This window comes from Gorilla gorilla, chromosome 8, assembly GCF_029281585.2.
Source record: "Gorilla gorilla gorilla isolate KB3781 chromosome 8, NHGRI_mGorGor1-v2.1_pri, whole genome shotgun sequence".
Lineage (NCBI taxonomy): Eukaryota > Metazoa > Chordata > Mammalia > Primates > Hominidae > Gorilla > Gorilla gorilla.
The window spans coordinates 69,200,429-69,220,857 of NC_073232.2; the positions used below are offsets into that span (position 1 = coordinate 69,200,429).

Below are 20,429 nucleotides of genomic sequence, written 5' to 3' on the forward strand. Positions count from 1 at the left end.
CCATGCTGGGACCCCAGCTGGTAAGAGGGCATCCTCGCTACGTCCCAGACAGCATGGACAGGCACTGGGGTTGATCCTGTGGGATTGAGGTGAGCTGAGGGTGTTTGTGTGGACGCCTTTGTCGGGCTATGGAGGTTTCCTTCTGCTCACAGGGCGCTGTGGCATGTTGACGCCCCCACTTCTTGTTCTTCATCCCCTGAGATAACCGCTTGGTTCCTGTTTCCCGTTTTGTTGATGTGGTAAATTACACAGACATTTCAGCTCCTGCACCTGCCTGGCCTTCCTGGGAGGAGCCCTGGCTGCTCCTGCCCTGTGGTCTGGGTTAGCTGCTGCTCCATGCCATTTGCTGGTGTTTCCCTGAGAGCTTCTCACACATGTCTTTTCTTGCTTTAGAGCTAAACTTATCGTTGTGAGGTTACAACACGCTAATTGTACACAAGTACTCACACCACCACCCCCGCATATTCCCCCCACACCAATAGACACTCACATTCACACCCATGTGGACCACACATCCACACCCATCCACCCATGCACACTGGACCACAAACACACTCAGCCCACCCCATACCACACACATCACACCACACACCACACACCTGAAGCACACACACCCACACACCACACACACACATAAATAGCAAACACACATACACCAAAAATACCAAAGACACACCACACATCCCATACACACACCACACACATCAGCAACACACTCCCAACTCCCCGTATGACACAAACACACACTGGACACCACATACCTGTACACCAGACACCCTTCCCACACACCAGCAGCCTTCCACACACCAGGCAACCTTCCCACACACTCCCACAAGACCCCCACTCATGCCACACACACACAGTGCACATACACCACACACACACACGCATATATGCTCCCTACGTACACTCACACCCCCACATACATATTACACAGCACCTCAGCTCCCACACAACATACACCCCACAATACAACACACACAGATGCATCACTCATGCATACCCCACACACACCACACTCACAGCACATATACACACTCCACACAATCACACACACATTTCCACAGCACACAGACCACATATTACCCTCTCCCGCAGACTTCACACACATCAAGCCTCCCACAGCACACCTTCCCACACATACTACACATACTGCACCCACACAAACTACATACACACATACCACACACACCAAACACATACACATCACATACACACACCACACTCACACACTCCCCACACACATCCTCCCCCACACATACCAAACAAATGCACACACTCCATACACGCATGCACTCATGCACACCATCCTTTGGCAACCGCAGGGCCTCCGCAGCTCTCACCTCCTACACACTCAGAGGAAGGCTCCACCAATGTCACATCAAGACAGGTCTTTGACGTGAGCTGGAACACAGGAGGGGTGGGGCAGGACAGGGAGAGTGGGCTTCCAGCCACAGGATCCAGGTCCCCAGCCCCTCACCTCCGCCCACTCACAGCATCAGTGGTGCTTCTCAGGGCCTTGAAGCCATTCTCCACTGCAAACATGTGGCCAGGGCTGTCTGCAATTGCTGTTATCTACAGAGAGCAGAGCTGGCTTGGACTCCCCGCCAGGAGGTGAGGATGCAGCAGACCCCCAGCGCAGGAGACAGTGTCTTGCCCCCATGCTTTGGGGGCAGCAGAATGTCAGGCTCTGAATGTCACAGCCTTCTCCAGCCAGCAGCCCACTCTTAGGGAGCAGGGAGCTCTTCCACCCTCCCCGCTGGCATGGTGGGATTTATACAACACGCTATCAATCACTTCTGCAGTGGCCATGGGTTGGCCCAACTCACTTGGGGCAGCTTAGACAACCGTCCTCGGGGTGGCCCTGGGAAAGCCACCTGGGACGCCTTTCCCCACTAGGCTTGAAAGTGGCGCCTGGTTACCTGTTTGGAATTACCTGGTCCAGCTTATAATCAGCCATACCCAGGGTGTAAACGTTGGCCCCCAGTTTCCGAGCCTTTTGAGCCTAAGGGAAAGAAGGCATTGCATATTGGTCATCAAAATACATGGAGCAAAATGCTGGTAAGTATGAACTGGACTCACTTCTCTGAGAGTGTCCTGAAATGCATGTGCCACCAGTTCTCCATTGGTCATAGCAATAATCATGCTGGGAACCTTGTCTGTAGATGAAGCAAAGAGTGGCCTGCTCAGCAAAGGCACCAGGAGTGACCTCCAGAAGCTCCGGAACCCCTGCAGGTAGCTGGGCCCACAGTGCTGCCCACTCCAGGGCATGGCCAGGTGCCCCCACCTCATCCTCCAGAGGAGAGGCTGCCAAGACCCAAGCACCTGCCACCCAGAGACCCCCTAGAGTCAGGGAGGTCTCAGCCCAGCACCCATTTTACAGTGGAGGGGCTGAGAGGGGCAGGGTCTTTCACACCAGGCTGCCTGAACCCTCACCCACTAGCGGCCTGCACCACCTCTGCCTGAGGGCAGCTCCAGTCAGGACTCCACAACCACAGGCCTGTCCCACGGGCAGAGGGAGGAGCTGCTGGGCCCTCCTGTAACAGACAGGCTCAGGGAGGCTCCCAGGGGGCCGGGTCTTGCTGTGAGCAGAGCCTGCAGGTAGCCCTGCCAGTATCTCTGGGCCCAGGAGTTCAGGACTCCAGGTCAGTGGCACCTGGCCAGGGGACCCCACAGCCACCTCAACGCCTTTCCTCTCCAGCCCTGCCTTTTCCTGACAAGAGCTGCAGCAACACAGTGGGGAGGGAAGTTGGGGGCCCTGGACAGCCTTCTGTACCATATGAGACAGGGTCAGGGAATGCAAGTCACTCGGAGGGGAGACATGCAAGGGAGGAGAAAGACTAAGGTGTGTGCAAGGGGGCAAACCCCTTGGCTCTTCCCTTGTCCTTTTCACACAGCCCAGCTGGAGGGCAAGCACCTCAGGGTTATGAGCACCAGAACTGCACATGCAGGATCCCACACAGTTCTCAGAACTCCATGGGGCGAGGGCTTACTATGCTCATTGCACCAGGGAGGGAGCTGGAGCTCAGAGCAGGTGAGCAACTTGCTCCAAGAGGCAGGGCAGGTGTGGCCTTGCAGCGTCTGCACACAGAGCTCTCTGAGGCTCACGCCCAGCTCTGTTCCCCCTACAGGACCACCAGGGGGACGGCAGGTGCTTACTTCCAGAGTTGAAACTTTCGATCTGTTGCATTGCCTGCAAGAAAATGAAGAAATATTGAGCCTGGACAGTGAGATGCTCCCACTGATGCTCTAAGATTTTGTAGGTTAGGGTTAGGGTTAGGGTTAGGAGATCAAGGGGTCTATACCTTTCTAAATCCTGCCTGCATGAATGTGTGTCCTTCAGGCACACTTTTCTGAAGTTGGTCAAGACTGTTTTTTATTCTATTCCTGAAAAAAATAAAAAAAGGTGGTTGACCTGGAAAGACATTGACTGTTAAAAATCAGCTCCCAAGCTCTCCGGGAGCCACTGTTCTTTGTGCAAGGCCTCCTGGATGAAGGAGGGGGCCAGGCAAGGGCTTTGTCCGGCTCATTCCTCATTGTGATTTTGACCAGAGATTTCAAGCCCTTCTGAGCTCATCTTAGATACAGAGAATGCAGGCCTGGGGAACTTCACCAGGGCCCTGCTTGGACCATCTCTGGTGACAGTGGGAGCTTCCTATGGATGAGCAGCTATGAGTCAGGAACTGCAATGGGGCTGATATTCCTAACCCTAACCCCAACCCTGAACCGGGGATGGGCAACTGAGAGTCTGCCACTGACAATGGGGTTGACATTCCTAACTCTAACTCTAACTCTAATCCAAATTCTAACCCTAACAAGGATGCTCTTGTGTTGAGCACTCCGTCCTTTAACAGGTAGGGCTGCATTTGGGAAAAGTCATCCTGCTAAGCCACCAGCCCTGCACCCAGCCCGATGGCCCCAGACCCCTGACCCTGACTCAGTTTCCTGCTCTATCTTTACCCTGATACAGGAAGTAGCAAATCTGCTTAGTTAGAGTGCCTGGCCTCCTTGACTTTCTGTGCCCCTGAAACAAAAAGACCACAGGCTGGAGAGGCAGCCCTGACGGCTGTGCATGCAGGGGCTGAACACTGATCTGTGGACTGGCCAGGGGATGTGGCCTGTCAGCTGCTGTTAAAGCAGACAGAATGGGCTGGGGCAGACAGGACTGGCTCTGGTGGCAGGACTGGGACAGGCCACAGACTTAGGGTCCGGCTAATCCAATGTGACAGGCTGAGCCTGCACAGCAAGGCTGGGCAGAGCATGGACCCTGAAGGATGGCTTCCCACTGTGGGCAGAAGAGTCCTTGCCATGGCCAGAGCTCTAAGAGCCCTGCCTGCCCAGCCCAGGAGGGGAGGAGGCCAGACCCATCCACACCCAGAAGAGGCCATGGCCTGGTCTTTCTCTGGCCATGCCCAAACCCCACTCCCCATCTGGGTCACCCGCCACAGTCCTCCCCCATAGACTTGCTTTTTACGACCTCACACCCACCCAGTCTCTCTGACAAACCCACAGCGCAGGACACACAGACTCAAGCTCCTCTATCCTGTATTCCCTCAAAGCTGCAAGTGGGGCCCAGTCCCCCATCAAGTCCTCAGTGTCCTTACCTCTCTTCTGTGCTTCATCTCCTCTGGGCCCAGTTCCCGGCATGTGCATTGGAAGTGCCCTCACCTCCGGCCAAACAGGAACTCTGCTGTGCCCCCTGCTGGGCCTGGGCTCCAGCCGCCTAAGCTTGTTCCTCCTGCCTCCCTCCACTTTCCCAGCCTGCCCCGGAGCTCAGAACCCCACCCAGGGGCTCCCCAGTCTGGGCCTGCCAGCATCCCTGCACTAAAGCCCCACTACTCCCACCACCAGCTTTGACCCTGTCTCCCTCCCGCACTGGTCAGGGCAGGGGGAGCAGGCACAGAGCAGCAGCCAGCACATGCGTGTGTTCACAGGACACCCCCACCCCCCACCAGCCCCTGCACCCCGGGAATCCTCACAGCCACCTTTCAGGGAAGGAGGCAGGGCAGAGAGAGGGCAGGGGAGTGTGAAGTGGGGGAGGCTGAGAACTTCTGGAGCACAGCGGCCTGCAGGTAACCTTGCAGCCATGGGTAGGAGGATGCAGGGGAGCCGGGGCTAAGGTCAGGTGGTTACTGTGAGTTGCCCTGACCGGCCTGCCCTGTGTGCTGTCGGGCTCCCAACCAAGGTTTCCGGGAGCCCCTCAGCTCCCTGGAGCTCCCTCTGGCCAAGCTCACCAGGCCTCCCTTGGGGGATCCAAGCAGCACTCACTTGTCTGAAGTGAGTGGCAAGACAGTCTCGCCGTTCGTGGAGTAGGCGATGAAGCACATCCGAATATTTGGGCTGTGAAGGAATCATGTGCTGGTGAGAAGCCAGAAGCAACGGCTCAGAAGCCAGGGTGGTGAGGCCAATTCGCCACCTCCCACCCCAACTCTTCCGCTTTGGAGCCCCTTGCTGGACACAAGGAGGTGAGATAAATGTAGTGAAGGACTCTGAGGCCTGTGGAGACAAGGGCTCCATAGAAGGGAGAGTCAGGATGGCAACTCACTGCATCCCCACACTCCCAACACCCCAAAGACACTTGCGCACACACACACGCACACACACGACACACACATGCACACACACACAGGCACACACGCACACACACATGTACACACTCACATGAACACACAAACACTCACATGGCACCCACACACAGGCACATGCACACACACACACAGACACACATATCTTATAATGAACAGGCAGGGAGATGCACACACAGCCCTCCCAGCTGGCCTCCCTTCTACTGGAAAATTCTTTGCCTCTTCACCCCATTCCCTCCTCCCTCTCCTCTCCCTCATTCCTCCTTCATCTCAGACAAGTGACTCTCCCTATTGGCAGCCATGCACACAGCCTCCCCTTCCTCTCCCTGACCCTCCTTCCTGCCGGCTGACCCTCAGTGGCCCTCAGCAACAGTGCTGCCATACGTCCCCAGCGGAGCTCCCCATGGCTCCTGCCCTTGTTGCCCATTCATTTTACCCACAGTCATCAGACTTTTCTTCCTTAAGTGCCATCTTGATCATGCCACTCCCCTGCTCAAGAGCCTTCTCTGGCTCTCTATGGCTCACGGCAGGAAATCCCAGCTCCTTGGCCTGGCATAATGAGGCTCTGTGGCTTTGGCCTCAAGCTGACCTGCCCAGCCCTCTCCCAGCCCTCCCTGAGCTAACCTCATTCCCAGCCAAGTCAGACCACTCACGCCACCACAGGTCCCCTGTCTTTTCCATCCTGCAAGACCCAGTTCAAAGACCCACATCCTTGGAAGCCACCCTTGACTTTGTCCTTAGGAGTTTCTGCTTTTTCCTTTAACCTTCCCTGTGAGTTCTTTGTCCCCTACTTGAACCCTCAGCACTGTGTAACCCAGAGTTCCAGGACTGAGTCATCGGTGTCCCTGCCTATTGTCCCTTCCCAGCGTGTGATGTCCCCAAGGGCAAACTGCCTCCCCTGCAATATGTCTGGGCTCACAGGCAGGAGCCAGCCAAGGCTGCTGAGACCCCATGGAACCAGTGAGCGCTAGCCTCATTCCTGCTTCAGAATGCCACCTTGTGCTCTATGTTCCCCACTGAAGGACTCCCACGCCCACCCCATCTGATGGGATGTGACCTCTGCCTGCCTTCCAGAGGAAAAGCTCTCTGCAGCTCAGGGGAGGCTGCCATGCGGAGATCCGTACCTTTGGAACCTCGCCACTCTTTCCTCCACCCACATATAAAGGTCAATCCAGTTGTTGTTCATGCTGCCAGACCTAAAACAAAAGGAGACATGGGTCAGGGAGATGAGTGTATCTCTCTGATGGGCAAGTGTCTGCCTGCCCCCAGCCTCCCAGCAGGCTCTTAACAAGCTCTCCTGACCCCAGCACAGCTGAGGCTAGGGTACACCCCCAGTGGCCACTGGATCATCCGAGGTCGTGAGTTTCACCAGTTGAGTGGTCAGCATAAGGTGACCACCCAGCCCCATCTGCCTGGGACTGAGGAGCTTCCTGGGATGTGGGGCTTTTGTTGGCCATCCAGGTGGCTGATCAGGTTAGGTGGGGCACTGTGTAGAGTGGAAATGGGAGAGAATGTATTGGTTGGAAAAGCCCCCAATGAACAATCTAAATATGGAAAATCAACCAAAAAAGTTTCGTTTACGATAGCATCAAACAGAACAAAATACTGAAGAGTAAATTTAAACAAGGAAGCAAAAGAAACATATACTGAAAACTATAAAACATTGCTGAAAGAATTTAAAGACACAATAAATGGAAAGATATTGCATGCTTATGAATCAGAAGGCACAATAATAATATTGTTAAGATAACACTGTAATCTGTATCAAAATCTCTACAGCATTTTTTTGCAGAAATAAAAACAATTTTCAGTAAATTTCTTATGGAATTTCAAGGGACATTAGTCATATAACAACAAAAAATCTGAAAAAGAAGAACAAGATTGAGGATACACATTTCCTGATTTCAGAATTTATTACAAAGCTACAGTAATCAAACTATTATGGCACTGACGTAAGGACTGACATGTAGAGCAATGAACAGAATAGAGAGCTCAGAAATAACCTGTCATGTCTGCGGTCAAACGATTTCCAACCAGTGTGCTAAGAACACTCAGTGTGGGAAATAACAGTAGTTTCAAGAAATGGTGCAGGGAAAATTGGATGTCTATGTGCAAAAGAATGAAGTTGGACCCTTCTGTAAACCATTACAGAAATTCACTCAAAATGGGTTAAAGACCTAAATGTAAAGGCTAAAACTTTTAAACTCTTAGTAGAAAACATAACTTTTATGACATCAGATTTGGGGATTTTTTTGGATATGGCACCAAAAACACAGGCAACAAAATTAAAAATAGAAAAGTTGAGACTGTATCCAGATTAAAAACTTTTGTGCATCAAAGGACACTACCAAGGGAGTGAAAAGACAACCTGCAGAATGGGAGGAAATATTTACAACTCATATACCTGATAAGGGATTAATATCCAGAATATACAAAGAACTCCTACAACAACAACGAAAAAGAAACAACAAAAAAATGCAACAAAAAAAAATGGGCAAAGGATTTGAATAGACATTTCCTCAAAGAAGATATGCAAATGGCCAATAAGCACATGAAAGCATCTGCTCCACATCACTAGTCACTAGGGAAATGCCAATGAAAGCCGCAAGGAGATACAACTTCACACCCATTGGGGTGACTATTATCAAAAACCAGAAAATAACAAATGTTGGGCTTTTGTTGGTGGGAATGCAAAATGGTGCAATCACTGTGGGAAACAGCTTGACATTTCCTCAGAAAGCTAAACGTAGGATCACCATAGGATCCATCAATTCCACTCCCAGGTATATACCAAAAAGAAGTGAGAGCAGGGACTCCAAGAGATACGTGTACACCAGCGTTCATAGCAGCATTATTCACGATAGCCAAATGGCAGAAGCAACCCAAGTGTCCATCAACAGATGAAAAGACAAACAGGCCAGGCGTGGTGGCTCACACTTGGAATCCCAGCGCTTTGGAAGGCCAAGGCAGGGGGATCACGAGGTCAGGAGTTCAAGACCAGACTGTCCAGTATGGTGAAACCCTGTCTGTACTAAAAAATACAAAAATTAGCCTGGCGTGGTGGCATGCCCCTGTAGTCCCAGCTACTCAGGAGGCTGAGGCAGGGAGAATCACTTGAAACCGGGAGGCAGAGGTTGCAGTGAGCCGAGATTGTGCCGCTGAACTCCAGCCTGGCGGCACAATGAGACTCCAACTCAAAAAAAAAAAAAAAAAAGATAAACAAAATGTGGTACATATACATACAGAGAAATATTATTCAGCCATAAAAGGGATGAAATTCTGATGGATGCTACAACATGGGATAACCTTGAAAACATTATGCTAAGTGAAAAAGGTCAGACAGAAAAGGCCAAATATTATATGTTTGCTTGATTATATTGTGTGACTCCCCTTACATGAAGTACCTACAACAGGCAAACTCATAGATAGAGAAAATACACTAAAGGTCACTAGGGCTTGGGGAAGGGAGGAATGGGGAGTTATTGTTTAATGGAAATAGAGGTTTTTTGGGTTTTGATGGGGATGGGGTTTGAGACAGGGTCTCACTCTGTCACCCAGGCTGGAGTGCAGTGGTGTAATCTTGACACACTGCAGTCTTGACCTCCCAGGCGCAAGCGATCCTCCTGCCTCAGCTCAGGCTGAGTAGCTGGGAGTGGAGGCACACATCACCATGCCTGGCTAATTTTTGTATGTTTTCTATAAACAGGATTTTGCATGTTTCCCAGGCTGATCTTGAACTCCTAGACTCAAGCGATCCTCTTGCCTTGGCTCCCAAATTGCTGGGATTACAGGAGGGAGCTACTGCTCCCGGCTGAGAATAGAGTTTCAATACGCAATGATGAAACATTTCTGGAGATGGATGGTGGTGATTGCACAACACTGTGAATGTACTTAATGCCACTGAATTGTACACTTAAAAATGGTAAATTTTTGTTATGTATGTTTTCCCACAATTAAAAAATTACTCAAAAAATACAAGGGGTCACTCCCACTTAGAGCCCTCAAAGGTCACCTGGCCAAGAATAAGAGTGCATGGGAGGCTGATTCATTTTCTTCCAGCTCAATCCAATGAATGAACAAATGAATAATGAGTCTCATGAGTAAGCTGAACGCTAATGACCAAAGAGCCTGCCTGCAGGCAGTAGATGTTGTTTCTGCCTGGAGGACTACTGCAAGATTCTCAGGGTCCCGCCCAGCTGCGTGGTCTTTGGATGGGCTTTGGAGTCACAAAATCCAGAGTTTCAATTCAGCGCCATGGATGTCTATCTGGAGGCTGTGGTGGGTCCTTCCCTGGCCATGACCTGGCTCATTGCCTCCTCCTTAGAATGGGGCAATACCCTTTACTCCCAGCCTTGTTAGGAAGACTCATTAAGGTTGCTTTTGTCTGCTCCCTTTACATCCACTCTTAGGCACCCCCTCTGCATTCCCCCTCATCCAGTCGGTCTGGGATTACATCAGGGCCTCTGCAGTTCCTGTGAGTTTCTAGCCTGTGGCTCTGCCTTGCCTGGCAGGTCCCTTCATCCCTATCCTCTGTCACCGCCTCTGACCTGCAAATTCTCCCTTCATCCTCATCACACTTGGCAAGGTGAAAATGAAGATACCCTTTTTACAGATGGGGGACACGAAGGCACAGAATGATGAAGCAACTTGCCCATGACTATGTGGCTAGTGAGTGGAGTCTGCCTGTCTCCAGAACTGAGTTGCTCCTTCCACAAGAGTAGCAGAGCAGCCACAAACCACAGGAATTGGTGGGCTGGGGTACACGTCCCCTAAGCATCAGTATCCAGGGGGAATGAGAAAAATCAGAGGAACTTCAACCTGCGATACTGGAAAGAGTGCAGCACAGGAAGCCGGAGTCTTGTCACACCAGCTGTCTCTGGATGCTTCCCCAACCTCCAGGAGCCACCCTTGTCCAGCAACCAGATAGAAAAATACCTGCACTACGCACAGCCCAGGATTGTGGTGAGGTGCCAGGAGTGCAGGGGAAGGGCTTTGGAGGCCAGAAAGTGCTGCAACATTCTCCTGAAGATAGCACCACTGCTGCTACTGAATAAGCACAGAGAGTATTCCCACCCAGCAGGAGGAGCGGCAAAGGGAACCAAGGCAATCTCTCCAAAGCTGAACATTTGCCTCTTTCCTTCCTGGTGAGCCAGAAGGTGCCTAATATGTAGCCCAGCTTCCTCAGGGCCACCCTGAAACAGACCAAACTGTTCCTGAAAATGCAGGAACTACCACGTGGCTCTCCAAGTTGTAGAAGAAGCACTTAGAAGCAGCCAACCAAAGCCCTTCTCTAAGCAGTGACATTAGAATGCCCCACAAAGGCAACAAAGCAATCTCTCTGGGGCCCAGTAAAATAGAAGTTATTTGCGTGAAAAAACAAACAAGCAAAACAACACAGAAACCCTAAACATCCACAGTGAGCTTCTGAGAACTGCTGAGAGGCAGGTCCTAGCAATCAGCTGTTGCAGTGGCCTGAGGATGAGGATGCTGACCCAGCTGATGGAGGGGTAGGGAATCGTCCAGAACCCCTTTGGTGGCTTTTTTCCTCATCCAGGAGATGAAGCACCAGGGAAAAGACAGCCGGGGCATTCTTTCTGCCTCAGAAAAACAGGAGGCCTAGGTCTGGTCTGACCAAAGGGTTGGCCCTGCTTCTGTGACGGAAGTTTGCATCTCCTTGAGTGGCGTCCTGTCCCTAGTGAAAAAGAGGTGGTGGCTCCTGAGGGTGACCCAGGGCCAGAGCTAGAAGGGATACTCACTTGTCCAAGATGAAGTAGAGGTCAAATGAGCCCTGGCATCTGTGACCTGCTTGCCCCTGGCACCAGTGCTGCCTCCATCCTGGGCCCTGGTGGTGGTGGGCTCTCCTGGAGCCCAGGGCCAGGCGGTGAAAGCTTCTCCAGTCAGGTCCATGGTACTGAAGGCTTCCTGCTCTAAAAAGCGATGGAAGAAGCAGCAGCAGCATGAAGAACAGGAAGTAGGGCCCCCGGGGCCCATGGCTCCCCATTATCTGGCTGTCCCTGTGACCCCACCTCACTCTTGGGTGCCTGTGCCAGGTCCCAGAGAGGCTGAGCACAGGCCCCTTCTCTGCCGCCTCCCCTTATGCCAGGGGCCACACCCCTCCTCCTGCCCTTTCACCAGTGCACACTATGGCCCTCCACCAGGTACCTCCCCAGATCGCAGAGACTAGGGTCAGCAGCTAGCTCTGGGAGACTTGCCTCCAGCTACCTGCCTGGCCCTTCCCCCACCCTGGGGACAGAATTCCCTGTTATGGTTGACAGGAAGGTTGACATGGTGACTTTGTGAACTGCAGTTCTTCCCAATATCCTGCATGTTGACAACACCAGGGGGAGGTACAGGACCTTTGGAGGGGCTACAAGAGGAAGCCTCCATTTCCCTTACAACAGCCCTCACAGGGTCCCTTAAAACCACTAGACCCTGCCGTTTGTTCACTGGAAGAGTTAGCCCAGGTGACTTAGGTGAGGACATTGCTGTGGACGAGGAGGTCAAGGACTGGGAGGCCAGAGTGTTGGTAATGGGAGGTTATTTGTGTGACACTGAAGTCCCCCAGGAGATGGCAGATCTGAAAGGAGATGGAAACTGTGGTGTTGCCCGAGTCTCTGTGAATGAGGGACATTCCGGTTCTCTACTGCTGTGTAACAGACCACCTACATTTAGAGACACAGAACAGGCCCATTTTATCACGCTCACAGGTTCTGAGGATCAGGCACTCAGGGCAGAGTTAGGAGGGCTCCTCACGTCTGGGGCCCCATGACTTGAAGGATTGGGCACTGGAATTATCTGGAGGCTGCTCCACTCACAAATGTGGCTCCTGGGCAGGAGGGCCCAAAAGCTGGGCTCAGCTGGGACTGTGAATGGAGACCCTGCATGTAGCCTCCCCGTGTGACCTGGGCTTCCTCCCAGCATGGCAGCTTCAGAGTGCTTGGGCTTTTACAGGTGGCCCAGAGTTCCAAGAGTGAGTATTTTCAGTGAGCATGGCAGAAATTGTAGAGCTTTTTATGACATCACCTTGGAAGTCACACAGTGTCACTTCCACTGTACTCTATTGGTCCAAGCAGTCACAGCAGCCAAGAGTCAATGGGAGGGAACACAGGCCCCCTCTCTAGGGCAAGAATGTGGACGAGTTCACATCCCAGTGTCAAAACTGCTGTATGACCAGCGCTTTGAATAGCAGAGAGGTTACAGTGTGTGGAAAAACGTAGGCACGGATGAGTGAGATTCAAACAGGACTCAGAAAAGTCAGACTGTGACTGTTAGAAACACCTTAATCAATTTTATTTTATTTTGTATGCACAAGAGTGATATCCAATTAAAAATCATTCTCTAATAAGCCTAAAATATATCTTTCAATATGTGTAATATACAAATTACAAGTGGTAGAAGTATTGGGTTAGTTTTTTGTTCTTTGATTTCTTTTGTTTTGGAACTGTATTTAATATAATGGAGTATCTTAAATAAGGGGTATTTCAGAATGAATGAAGCCCGGTGTATTTCCTTCAAAAGCATATTTGAGCTATCTTGCTTCATATTCTTCTTGACACTTGGTATTAGCATACTTTAATATATTTACCTGGTGGTAAGTCATCTCCTTGAGGTTTACTTTTTTCTTACATTATTTTTTTTATTTTTGTAGAGACAGGGTCTTGCTATGTTTCCCAGGCTAGACTCTACCTCCTGGCCTCAAGGGATCCTCTGGCCCTGGACTCCCAAGCGCTGAGGTTAGAGGTGTGAGCCACCCTCACTGCCCTCTTTGTGGTCTTAATTTGCTATTTCCTAATTACTAATGGGAACTGGTCACCTACTCACTTGATTTTGGTCGTTCATGGTTCCTCTTTGAAGTGCCTATTTAATGCCGGCATCCATTCTTTGCTTTAGGTGTTTTTCTCTTTCACATTGACTCAATAACAGTCTTTATATATCCTGGATACTAATCCTTTATCACTTGCTGCAAGTATCTTCTTTTACTGTGTGGCTTGTTTTTTTCACTCCATTTATTGTTTTTCAAACAAAGACTAAGTTCTTAATTTTAACGTACTTGAACTGTCATTTTCTACCCTGGCCCCCTCCCACCCTCCGGGGACAGTTAAGTTCCCAGACACCTCTACATTCTGGGGTCGAGGAGCCCGCCTTCCTGGCGGTCACAGCTGGGGTCTGGGGAGCGAAGGCGGCGGGCGCTCCCGGGAGGAGCTGCGCGATTCGGCTGCTGGGGAGGTGAAGCTCGCGGGGCCGCCAGGCCGCCGGGGTAAGGAAGGCCGGGAGGCCGCGGGAGTCCACGGCGCGGAGGGAGCCGCAGGCACCGGGCACAGCCCTCGCCCATCGCCGGGGCCCGGCAGGCCCAGGAGCCAGAGGGCCGGGCGCCCAGGGCCAGAGGGCGGCGGCGTGAGTGGGCACCGCCTCCAAAGGACGCCCTCGCCCTCCCGCAGACATAGTCGCAGGCGCCGGTCCCGGTCCGAGCCAGCTGGGGGCGGCTCCGGGGAGCTGAGCCGGGGGAGGGCCGGGCCGCCCAACGGATCACCAGGGGGCTTTCTCACGGATTGCCGTTTCTCTGGCCCGCGGCGCCCTACCCGCCGGGGCCGCCCAACCGCAAGCCCCGCCCCGAAGCCAGGTGCAGCCAGGAAGGCGGGGCCTGGTGGCCTCTGGGCGCTGGCGGCAAGTTCAGAGCCGCGCGCTGGGCTGGGCGGTGGCGGCCGCGTCCGCACCTCCTCCCTGCGCGCCGCTGGAGAGCCCGGGAGAGACGCACCCTCAGGTCGGCCAAGACCGAGAGCAAGCGGGCACGGGCAGCGGAGCCCATCTCACTTCCACGAAAGGCAGCGTTCTTGAGTCCTGCCTTTGACGGCGGGGGGTTCTTCCCTTCCCTCTGTCAGCTTCCTCCCGCTCTCTCCCATGTCCTCTCCGAGTCCCATTGCTGTCCCTGTCCCTTGCCTCTCTGCTTCTTGTCTCCTTGTCCTCTCCTGTTTCTCATCTCTCCCTTTTCCTCGTGTCTGCCTTATTGGCTATTTCCTTGTCCTCTTTTGTCCTTTTTTTCTCTCTCTCTTTCAGCCTTTCCCCCTCACTCTCCCTATAGGCTTCCTTCTCTTTTGCAAGCAAGAATTCTTATGTTTTTTCCCTAAGGTGACTTCTTGGCCATAATTATTTGCATCCCCCCCCCTTCCACCAAGCCATCCCTCTCTCTGTTCATCTTGTAGTGCTCCATTATTCTCATCCAGGGCTTGTGCTAGGAGCTGGCGTCTTCAGCCCAGATCCTTTCTCCAACAGATTATATCCAAAGATCTGCACATGTAACCCGTTCAGTGCCTTTCCTGGGGAAAAGTACATAGATGATCAAATTATAAATCTCTGAATTTTCAGGGTCACCTGAAAGAAAATACCTGGTTTTAGATACAAGACAATTGAATCCTTTTCTTGACATTTTGCCTTTACTCATAGAGGCACAGACAGCACAGCAGGAAGCTAAGCCTTGCAGAAGCTTTTAGGGGACACTGACACCCACACCTTCTGTGCAATGCCAGGTGCAGGGGAGGCAAGGGACAGGATACAGACCTGGGTTGTGGGAAGACAGTGGGAGGCCAGGGCTTTGCACTTGCAACATTTGGGTGAGACTGACTGGAAATAAGAAATTAACAGTAAATTTCTAAAATATGTAGTTGCTTTGCCTCCTTAGAAATAATTGAACCTGATGTTGTGGTATATTGTGATCTTTAATGATATTCCAGCTTTTGACCAGCTTCTGTGGAACATCTCTACCCTGCCCTGCAGACTACCCTGTGACTCCTGGAAGTCCAGGTCATTTGTTGCATGGAGAGGATGCAAACCACGTGCTGTAGCTCCCGATGCCTTTTCGGAGCAGATTCCTCAGAGGGGGTGCCTGACATCAGAGATGAATTTCAGCCAGTGCCTCCCAAAGAGGCAGATGCAGAAACCTCACTCCTCTCAGTAACCCTGAGCAAAGCACTCAACCTCTCTGAGCCTCGGGTTTCCATCTGTAAAATGGGCTCAGGCTAAGTTGTCTCTCCAGTCCATCCCAGGCCTACCCATGTACAACTAATTGGATGAAGCCAATTCTCCCCCTTTTTCCAGGAAAAACTAGTCTGCTTGAAGCCCCATTGCTGAGCTTCCATGAGCTCCCACAGGGAGACATACACACTCACACACACACTCACACATACAGTCACATACTCACACAGACACACACACACAGACACACTCACACACAGTGACACACATGCACTCACACATGTATACATATACTCAGACACACATAAACACACACACACAAACTTACACACATATACATGTACATTCACATGCACATGCAATCACACATACACAAATACATGCACGCCCTTACACAGGCTTGCAAACTCATGCTCACTGTTTTTCACACACACACACTTCTCCCCAGTATAGCTAGTATTGTTCCTAGGTACAGCAGCCCGCTTGTGTCATCCTTCTGGTTCTGCTGCACCCAGCACCACCTCTGCAGGCACCCCCGTGGGCTGCCTTCATGGCTGAGACAATGTTTGCCAGCCACAGCCATGAGGCCCTGAACAGGAGAACTATCCAGTGTGCCCTGAGTTAAGATGTGACAACCCTCTTCTCAGCACTAAAAATGGGGACACAAGGTCTCACAGCAGGACAGAACATTTGCTATCAGGATACTTCATGGTATAAGATTAAGACTTATCATTTATTGACTACATAAGTGTCTGCATGACAGATGCTCCTACACCTTATTTTATTTAATTTTCACAACAACCACATGAGGTCTTGATCCAAGTGAATTTATCTTCAACCTGCCAAATGTCATCCTGATAAACTCAGGGCAGCATCCCAGCTTTTAGAGACCATCATGGATTTGGACACTGCCAGCTGCTGACTTAGATACGCCACCCAGCTTCACACTCCAATGCTAACATCCAGACCTTAATAAGAATGAGGAGGAGGAGGAGGAGGAGGAGGGAGCAAAGGAGCAGACGAATACATAATGATGAGAGAGGGAAGAAGAAAAAGGAGGGGGAGACATAATAATAGCAACGAGGAAGAAAAGGAGGAGAGAAAATTAGGAACTATCTGGGGACCTTTCATCCCACCTGAGACCCCCAAGGGTTACTGCTGTCGCATGCATCAGCACTGCATGGAGTAAGGTCAGAGAGGCCACAGCACAGGAAGTCCTCCAGAACCCCAACAGAACAAAGGCCAGAGCAAAGCCTGTCAAGGTGGAAAATGACATGAGTCTGGCTTCGCTTGTCCCCAGGAGCCCCCGCCAGCTCCTCATGCCTGTGTCTCCCTTGCCTGCAGACTCACAGCCTTCCGCTTACTTTAGGATCATTCCCAGGGTCAACATCAGATTTGAGTCTCATCCACCTCCAGGCTTCATCTCCAATGCCTCTCCCACAGCACCTCAGATGGGGGATCTCATTCCAGGTCGTGCCATGCCCTGGCCAGGGTGTTCTCTGAGTCAGGGCCCTGAGCACACACACAGCAGCCCAGCGCTGCCTGGCTCCTGCTTTCCTCCAGCGACCCACCTGCGGCCTTTGCACCTGCAGATCCTCCCCTGTCCAGACTGTTGTGGGCACAGCACAGTTGCACCTTCCTCCCCTTCACAGACACCAGCTGCCCTAGACGGCGATGGATCAATGAAGCCCTTGTTCTCCTTCTCCTTGCTCCAAACATGATATGAAAAGGTGCTTTGTGGTGGTCAGCTCTCCTCAGTAAGCTCAGTTCATGCCCAGGCTCTCGCCCCCTGACACTCTTTACTGGCCCTCGTCACTCTGTCATTATGAGTGTCCTGGGAAGGGCTCCTCTTGGCTCTCGTCCCTCTGACCTCAGCAAGACCTCCCTCTGAACCACACAGACATCTCTCATTATCACCCCACATCCTTCCTACTTGGAAGAACCAGATTTAGTTCCAGGACTCCCCCACTGCTTTCAGAGCCCACAGATCACAGGAAATCAAGTGATGGTCTTTGAAACTTTCTGAAACTGAGCTCCCCAAGTCTACAGGGGATCTAACCATGCCTGGCCTTCCCCACCAACACACAGCACATCTCCCCAAGGCTCCAACCCGCATGGGCCACAAATCAGGGTCCGCTATTACCCAACTCAGCAGGTGTTGCAGCCTGGGAGATGAAGCCTCACCAACCCCCACCATGTTAAAAGCTCGTGGTTCTTGGTTTATCACCCATCCCCTGGGCCCTGACTGCACACTGATCATTCACTCATCTGAGAGCTACTGGCCACATTCTCCCACATTATCTGTCTGTCTATACCTTAACCAGGTTGTCCCAGGTAACCGAGACTTCAATCCAGCTCTGCTGTATCCAACCTGTGACCTTGGGCAAAGTGTGGATCCTCTCCATGCCTCTGCTTTCTCACCTGTAAAGAGGGTCACCTTGGATCTGTCTTCACTGGATTGTTGGAAAGATTAGATTGATTAGTACAGTCAAAGTGCTAAGGAGCCTGGCTCAGTAAATGTTAGGGGAATCAGTTCTTACACACTGAGTGCAAAGGGATAGAGTCCACTCCATGGAGGCCTTCCCATCACTCCTGAGCTCTCAGGGACCAGCGACCTACAATGTTTAATGAATGACCAAACAGCCTGGGCATTTTTCTCCTTCCCGCTCCAACTACAGAAGAAAGAACTCTTGGCAAACAGCTGGGTAACCTCTTTTTCCTGAGATGTCTGAAGTCACCCGCCCCAAGCCAACTGGCCAGCCTCCTGCTGTTCTGAGCTGCAGGTCAGGCACCAGATCTTATTCAGAGATACCATGTACCCCCGACTCCCCATGCAGTGCTTTGCTGCGTCTACCTTTCTCTTCAGCTAAAACACACAAGAGCAGAGAATACCTCCTGTCTTCCAATCCTTTGGTGTCCCTAGTCTCTGGAGAAGCTTCCCAGACTCTTTTGGAAGATTCCAGAGGACAATCATCTGTGGGCCTCTTCTGCCTATGGATTACAAGGTCCTGGGGTTTCCTAAGAAAGGGAATATACCTGTTATCCTACTGGCTTTGGCATACTGAGGAAACTAAACACTGAAGGTGATCCAGGCTTTCTCAGAGGCTGGCTAGTGGTGCTGGGGAGATGAGCACTTCCTGGCCAGCCCCTGTAGGCTCTGTGGCCAGCTATGCCTAGACCCCTCTAGCAGCAATGCCTGCTGTATTCCAGCAAAGCCAAGTGCAGGAGTCCCAGGATAAGGCAGCCCCCAGTCCTGCAGTGAGGGTGGCCCTAGTACAACACAACTTGGCCACATGGACCCTCATAGGGATGGATGCAATCCCATCACCCACTCAGATGCCTGAGACTGTGCAGAAGCAGGGCCAGTGAAAGCAGAGGGCAGATCCAGCAGTGCTTCAAGGGGCCCTGCTATGCGGATTTAGAGTTGGCCATGGACATGGCTGAAGATGGCCAGGACATAGAACAGGAAGCAACAGCAGTACTCATTGCCCGTTGGCAAACAACACCAATAGGCAATGAGTGGTGCAGTGTGGAGTGATATATCAGACATAATATGTTGCTGAGGCTGCAGCAACATGGAAGTCACATAATGGGACTGAGTTAGCCCTCATTACTCTGGCTCTAGGGCATAACTTCTGTTCTAAATCAGCCCTGCCACTCACTACCTGCCTGACCTCAGGCAACGACTCTAGGCCTCCATCTCCTCATAAGTAAAACAGGATGGTGATCTTCACTTCATGAGCTCACTGACAGGACTCAGCAGGGCTCTGTGCATGCCAGGCAGCAAGAGCACAAGGAACGGCAGCTCTCTTCCTAATACAACTAGAGAATAAAGGTGGAGCCCAAGACGGTGGTCCCAATTCCACTGGCAGCCTTCAAGGAAAAAGGCTGTGATTTTACTTCAGGTACACCTTCCGACCTTCCCAGGTTCCAACAATAGCATCATCCAAGGATAAAAAGTACTGAAGCCCAAGACTTAACCTTGTAGTTAAAAAAAAAAAAAAAAAAAAAAGATGTGATTAAATCTTTACAAAATGTGCCACCCATTGAATTTCTGAAAAGAAATCTGCTAAGCCAAGCAGATACGATGATTAAAATCATTTGAAAAGCATGCCTTTTACCCCTTTCCCTAGAATTCTGATGTGATGGAGGTCAGTGGTTAGATGATTTATAAGGGAATTTCTCTTTATTCCAGAAAAATCTCATACATCAAAGTTCCATGCACAGACCTATGATTTTGTCCAACACTCTTTGATCTAAAGTGAGCAAATTCTTACATTAAACACACTGCAATCCACTTCCATAATATTTAATCTCTATTCATTTCTGTGTGATTTCTCTAGGACCATATTTCCTTTTCTGCATCAACTGAAAAGTTAAATTAGCTCAACGATCACAATAAACTATAGCATCAGGTTAAATTATTTCTAAGAATGCCAACTTCAAGCGTTAGCTGGTTATTAACTATATATATATATATATACACACACCCACACACAAATATATGTATAGTGTGTTTGAATATACAGACACATATATCATAAAAACTCATTAAAAATGAAATCACATCTCTCTGGCAGCAAAAAAAGCCTTCATATATAATTCTTGTATTTTATCTCTCATAAATGAATCCAACTTGCTTTTCTAGATTTTTTCATTTAGTATGCAGCTAAGACAATTTTTAATATTAATGTTAAATATTTTTATCTTGGTCCTCCTACCTAATGTACACAAAAACATTAATTTCAAATACCAGAATTATTGTTTTTTTGTTTTGTTTTGTTTTTTTGAGACGGAGTCTCGCTCTGTCGCCCAAGCTGGAGTGCAGTGGCGCGATCTCCGCTCACTGCAAGCTCCGCCTCCTGGGTTCACGCC

General features: G+C 50.9%; 1 protein-coding gene across 3 annotated transcripts; it reads right to left on the reverse strand.

The window, feature by feature from the left end:
* Nucleotides 1-62: 62 nt before the first annotated feature.
* Nucleotides 63-13,508, reverse strand: LOC115936025 (anthrax toxin receptor-like). Of its 3 annotated transcripts, none has more exons than XM_063710107.1 (11): nucleotides 13,407-13,508; nucleotides 11,342-11,512; nucleotides 6,710-6,781; nucleotides 5,269-5,340; nucleotides 3,306-3,387; nucleotides 3,160-3,193; nucleotides 2,083-2,159; nucleotides 1,937-2,005; nucleotides 1,495-1,575; nucleotides 1,344-1,404; nucleotides 63-387 (listed from the first exon to the last, which is right to left on the reverse strand). In XM_063710107.1, the coding sequence occupies exons 3-11, from the start codon at nucleotides 6,769-6,771 to the stop codon at nucleotides 323-325; spliced, it is 603 nt and encodes a 200-aa protein (XP_063566177.1). In that variant the 5' UTR covers nucleotides 6,772-6,781; nucleotides 11,342-11,512; nucleotides 13,407-13,508; the 3' UTR covers nucleotides 63-322. The 3 variants fall into 3 exon arrangements, with proteins under 3 accessions (XP_063566177.1, XP_063566178.1, XP_030871311.3); XM_063710108.1 differs by lacking the exon at nucleotides 13,407-13,508 and adding an exon at nucleotides 12,401-12,523; XM_031015451.3 differs by lacking the exon at nucleotides 13,407-13,508 and having other exon boundaries at nucleotides 11,342-11,586.
* Nucleotides 13,509-20,429: the final 6,921 nt, after the last annotated feature.